Below are 6,163 nucleotides of genomic sequence, written 5' to 3'. Positions count from 1 at the left end.
GCAGCCCTCAGCCCCCAAAACCGCCACGCCCCTCGAGCACATCCTGCAGACACTTTTTGGGAAGAAGAAAGCTTTTGAGCCTCTCGCTAAGGACTCGGAAACTGCCCAGTCTTCAACTCAGGAAGGGCAGGCCGCTGCCGAGGTGGGCGTGTCGGCTGTGCCCTTGTTGGATCCCATTGTGCAGCAGTTTGGCCAGATGTCGAAGGACAAAGCTATAGAGGAGGAGGAGGACGACAGACCCTATGATCCTGAAGAAGAGTATGGTCCAGAGAAAGCTTTTGAAATGCAGACCGGTGAGAGCGAAAAAAGATTCGCTGTGGAAAAGACATCTAATATAGCAGAGCTAGAGGATGAGGCCTACGATCCAGAAGATGAAACTATCTTGGAAGAAGCCAAAGTTACTGTTGATGATTTACCCAACAAAATGTATACGGACACTAAAAGCAATTCTTCAGAAGCATCTGCTTCGTACGTGCCTGATTTGTCTGCGTCCTCGTCCTTGGTAGAGCAGCAAAAAATGTTGGAAGAATTAAACAAACAAATCGAGGAGCAGAAAAGACAATTAGAAGAACAAGAAGAAGCCCTCAGACAACAACGAGCAGCTGTCGGTGTTTCCATGGCTCATTTTTCAGTGTCTGATGCTTTAATGTCACCACCGCCTAAATCTTCCCTGATAAAGGCTGAATTATTCCACCAGGACCAGCAAGCTCCACAAAAAGTAGATTTACCTTCATCTTTAAATCAGCAAGCACCAGTTCTGAGCCAGGGCTGTGACCCGAGGCAGAGCAGAGATCCTCGGCAAGCTAGGAGAATGGTGACAGAGACCGGTGACAGCGCTGACTCTCGACTCAAGCCCCAGGTGGCACCGAATGAGATGCCCGCGAGAGAAATGGCTCCAGCAAGTTTTCCAAATGCTCTGCCGACTTCCCTTGGTAAAGAAGATCAAACTTTAATCTCTGCTGCTCAGCCTGCTTTTAGTGGTGATAATTGGGTTTCGAGTGACAAGGCTTCTACGGTGCCCCAGAAAGAGGCAGCTAACAGCGTATTTGAAAACACTGTTCAAGTCACCTTGGAAAACGTGAGTCAGACAGCTCCTGGAGAACCTTCTGCAGCCAAACCTTTACGTAAAGTGCTGCTACCAACCCCTCCAAGCACATCTTTTCAGCCCAATTTCTCCACGTCAAACAGTCAGTCTTTGCAAGATATGCATCAAGTGGCGTGGTCGAATGAGCCCAAGGAAGCAATGGGAAGGGATTCTTTTTCAAATGCCATGTTTACTTCTCAGGAAAATGCAGCTGGTCACTTTGAACCAGAGAGAGGTCTTTCATCAGTGCAATACGACGAACAAAGAAATCCTCAGTCTCACCAGTTTGTAGAACAAACTGAATCTCCATCAGTTCAGAGTGAGTGCGGACCTTCCCCGCAGCACTTTGAAGAAAACCAAGGTGTGCCTCCATTCTCTTTGTCTGGGCAGAAAGGAGGGCCCCCAGCACCAGTGATGCTCAATGCCCCCGGAGGACCTCATGGACCTAATTTCAGAGGGCCAGCACCACAGTTCTCTGAAGAGCACGATTCTCCAAATAACGATGGGCAAAGAGGGCCTCCATCTGGAAGGTTTGGAGGTCAAAAGGGTCCCATTCCTTCCTTATTTTCTGCACAGCATGGACCACCCTCTCTTTTCGGTGATAACAGAGGCCCTGCCCCTTACCATGGTGTTCCAAGAGGAATGTCACCATCTCAGTTTGAAGATTGCAGGGAGCCTCACATGGAACAAAGGGAATTCTCAGATTCCCAATACAATGAAATGATTAGGCCTCCAGGACAGTTTGAAGGGCCAGATGCACCTCAGTTTATGGGAAACAGAGGACCTTCACCTTTTCCTTTTGGAGGGCAGAGACGACCCCCACCAGCTCAGTTTAAAGGACAGAGAGGAGGCCCTCAGTTTGGAGGGCCAAGAGGTCCAGCCCCAAGTCATTTTGGGGGACCAAGAGGGCCTCACCCAAATCAATTTGAAGGCCAGAGAGGTCCAGCTCCAAACCACATGCCTGGTCCAAGAGGACTTTTGCCACAGCCATTTGAAGAACGGAGAGGGAGTCCACCACCCAGATTTGCCAACCAGAGAGGTCCAGCACCGGTTGGAGGCCAAAGAGGAGCCACACCAGCGCTCTTTCCAGAAGAAAATGAACCTCCCTCTTCTAGATTTCATTTCCAAGGTCAGTCATCACAAGGTATGAAGCCACCCCCAAGACCACTCCTGGACCTTCCAAGCCATCTGCCATCCCACAGAAAAGAGATGTGGGAGGAGGCTGGACCGTCCTCATCCCTTTCCAATATTTCTGGACAAGGGTCCGATTCGGAAGGACAGTGGTCGGCGTCTGACTTCCGAGAAGGCAAAAATCCTGACTTTAGGGGCCAGGCGTTTGAAGGGCGACAGAGAGAGAGATACGAGGGAGGGAATAAAGACAAGGGCGTGGATCAGCCAGAGCCTCAGCAGGCAGATAATCGCCAGGGCCGGTCCTTCGAGGAGAGACGAAGGGATCGAGAGCACGGCAGACCCTGGGAAAGAGACCGCGGCAGGAACTGGAACAGGGACAGGGACTGGGAGAGGCACAGGGACAAGGAGTGGGATAAAAACAGGGACAGAAACCAAAACAAAGACCGAGAGAAGGACTCCGAGCGGGCTAAGGAATGGGACAGAAACCGAGACCGAGAGAGAGCAAGAACCAGGGAGAGGGAATCCTACAGGAGACGTGATCGAGAGCGCTCCCGGAGCAGGGACAGAGACCGCGAGCGGGAGAAGGACCGGGACCGGGACCGGAGCAGGGAGAAGGAGCGAGAGAGAGACCGGGAGCGGGACCGCGAGAGGGACAGGGGCAAGGAGCGCAAGGATCGGAGCAAGAGCAAGGAAACGGGTAAGGAGGTGAAGCCAGAAACACCGAAGGAAGCTCAGAAACCAACAGAAACAGAGGCTTCATCTTCTACTAGCCAGTCATAGAAATACGACTGCTCTGATCTATCCCCCATAAACAATATCCTTGTAAAACACAGCGAGGACTGAGAGCATCTTCTGTATATAGTGTATATATTCTCACCCTTCCCAAAATCCTCTTGTAAAACTAGCCTTACAAAACGTACTGACAAATGAGCAATTTTTGAACAACTGTGAATGGAACTACTCGAATCGATGAAAGGCAAGGACATACTGGACTTTGACTTGCTGCATTTTGTGCATAATGTTTTTCTTATAAAAATTCACAGCGTTACCTGTACTGAAATTTTGTTTTTCTACTTGCATCTTTATCTTAAAATTTCCATTTACAGTACAGAAATGGAAAAAGTCTAAGAAGAGCATATTGCTTTTTAAGATTATAAAGTTATGTTTTCCAGTAACTTGAACTGTAATTTTATAACGGAATTTAATCCAGACCTTAGGAGCCATACCTTTACATCTCATTTAGGTGATATTTTGGTGTCAAAATTGTTCCTACAGCACACGCTTTAAAAACCAAGAGTCCAATGTTGCTGTCTTGTTTATTTTACAACAGAAGGGCCATGTGTATTTAGGAGAAGGCTGCAGAAGAACAGTGTTAAAAATTACTTGTGACTGACAGAGGATCTGAAAACACAATGCTATAAACTTAAAAGTGCACTATCTTCCTTTCTATATACAGGTATTTTGTGGTTTGGAATCCATCAAAGTGTACAGCAAAGAAACAAGTATTTAGAGTTTTTTGTTTTTCCATGAGCCCAGGGGTTTTAAATGTCACTTTTTTACAAATCTGCCATTAAAGAACATAAATGAGTGGCACTTTTAGAGCCAGCAAAACTTAGAAAAACATCAGACGTATTTAAAAAAAGCCAGGATTAACTGGTCCCCCAAAGGCAAGAAGAATAAATTGGTTAAATAGGCCACTACATGCACTACTTTGAACTGTTTTTGTTGTTTTCTTCTATTTTTTTGCCAAATTTTGCCATAGACTTAAGAAATATTCCCATTTTATGGTACTTCTCACCCAAAAAGTGTTTTGCTCCAGAAAAAAAAAAAAAAAAGTGTCACTGGTTATTTTTTGTTAGACCCTGCTTAGTCTGGTAGTGTATATAAAACTCCACTTCAAAAGGCAGAGCTGCATGGAGCTGGGAAAGCAGAGTGGTGGGTACTTCATGGGGTGGTTCAAGAGGGAAGCTTCTCACTGGCTACTTCTCATGTATTCTTCAAGTATTCCTTCTAAAGCATAAACTAAAACCCCGCTAATTTATTTGACCCTGTAAATTAACAGCCGAGTAAATATTTTGATATTTTTTATAAAATAGTTTGGGAAATGTAAAATTAGATCCCTACGAACAACTGCAGCTTGAGGGCTACACTACAAGTAGCACGTGTGCCATGGATCTCACCACAGATCTCACAGCTCATCTTCCCACAGCAAGCATTTGCTGGTTCAAACAACCATCTGTGTTCTGAACCCGCAGAGAGAATGTTGAAATCCAGAGAGGTGGAGTTAAATTCAAACATCTACTAGGGTGTAAGGTTATTCTGTTTTGTTTTGTTTTTTCTTAATGAGATGTTTCTAATTTAAAGACATAAAAGTATGCAAAAAGCAAGTGTGTTTGTTTAGGTTTACTTGATAGAAATTTCTGTAAATTGTATTTTATATGGCAAAATATGTGACTGTACATTAAAATACAGGAATTCACAGGTTTTTGTTACTGTAAGTAGAATAAACATCTACAGAGAACTGTTGCTCATTTCTGAAATCTGTTGGAGTATATTATTTTGTAAATATTGCTGCTTCCCAAGCCACAAGAGACTGGTGGCACAGGGCTTTCATTTCCTCACTGTTTAACAGAAGACATCACTACCCACTGACATTTAATTGTAGACAATCTAAAAAGCATAGGAAAGCACGTGCTTATGACTTTTCCCTCAGTTCTGAAACATCCCCTAATTTATTCCCAAGGGGATTTTTATTTGAATTAGGAATTTCATAGATTTCACACCAAGAAATCTAAAGAAAAGAAAAAAATACTAATTCAGGACAATTTCAACTTATGAAAAACTCAATTCACGCCATTTATGAATTCCTTGACTTGACATTTTACAGAATAGATGAGTGGATTTTTGTCCCTCAGGAGGTGCTCCTGTCACAGGTCAGTTTGGAGAATCTGGTCACAGTTCAGGAGCAGCAAAGGCTCCTACAGATGTGTGGCAAAACCCCATGAGCATACAGAGACACTAAGGAGTTAGTTTTTTAAACCACAGCTTTATATAATTTATAATGACCTGGACTTGAATTTTGCAGCAAGGTTCCTGTGTTCTTCCCTGCAGCAAACAGCGAAAGCTAGGCTGAAAAGAACAATCTAACTCAATTTACAGCGACTAAAAATAGTACTGAATTATTATTATGTGTTGCAAGAGAGAGAAAACAAACAATAGCCTGGCTTTGTCCAAACTTTTGGTTAAGATGAAAGTAGTTACTATTTTGAGTTTTTATCTACTTTTGTACTAAGCAAAATTAACTTTCCAAAGAGCATTTTGCTAAATTTTTACACAAAACCCTCTGAAAGGTCTAGAACAATATAAGCAGAAAGATTAAATCTATAGAAGGCTGTATATTCCAACTTTATGCATTCTGAAGGAGAACAAGCAGAAGGATTAGAGGAGAAACAGATTTTATTCTTTTTTAACCTCCTGAAGGGAATAAAGATTTCATGAATAATTGATTTTTTTAAAAAAATATATTTTATTCTGTTTATGAGCTGCAGTAGCATTTTTGTGCCTTTCATGCTCTGGCTTGTTTCTAGAATGTGTCTGCTGTGACTGTGTCTGGTTTTGACACTAAGATACACAATTAGTAGGAGACACGGGATGTACAAACGAGCCACTTGCAGTCATGAGGTGCCTGTTGTGGAGGGAGCGATGCTGTGGATGCCTCCAGGTGGTCTCTGTGTGGAAGACCTCCTTGCATCCAAGCCCATTTTCATGATAATACAAGTTCTGAAAAGATGGAACTTTTCAAAGGGGCTGTCGGTGAGCTTTCTATCAAAGAACATTTTTTAAACACTGCAAACTAGTGAAGTGTTTATAATGCAGTAACAATTTTCCAATAGGAAAGCTAGGGTCGTGGCTTTGGGGATGGGAGCCTCCTGCCTCCGGTGCTTCGGA

The 6,163-nt window shown here is 43.7% G+C and overlaps 1 protein-coding gene across 1 annotated transcript; it reads left to right on the top strand.

The window, feature by feature from the left end:
• Nucleotides 1–13: 13 nt before the first annotated feature.
• On the top strand, nt 14–2,995 carry LOC103767985 (death-inducer obliterator 1-like; the record flags this gene model as incomplete). The annotated part of the gene is made up of 1 exon (XM_008935115.1): nt 14–2,995. A coding segment is annotated over one exon (2,982 nt), but the record flags the coding sequence as incomplete, so codon positions are not given.
• Nucleotides 2,996–6,163: the final 3,168 nt, after the last annotated feature.

This window comes from Merops nubicus, unplaced genomic scaffold (assembly GCF_000691845.1).
Source record: "Merops nubicus isolate BGI_N331 unplaced genomic scaffold, ASM69184v1 scaffold42252, whole genome shotgun sequence".
Taxonomy (NCBI): Eukaryota; Metazoa; Chordata; class Aves; order Coraciiformes; family Meropidae; genus Merops; species Merops nubicus.
The sequence above is the reverse complement of the archived record's forward strand: the minus strand, read 5'-3'. Positions and strand labels throughout refer to the sequence as shown.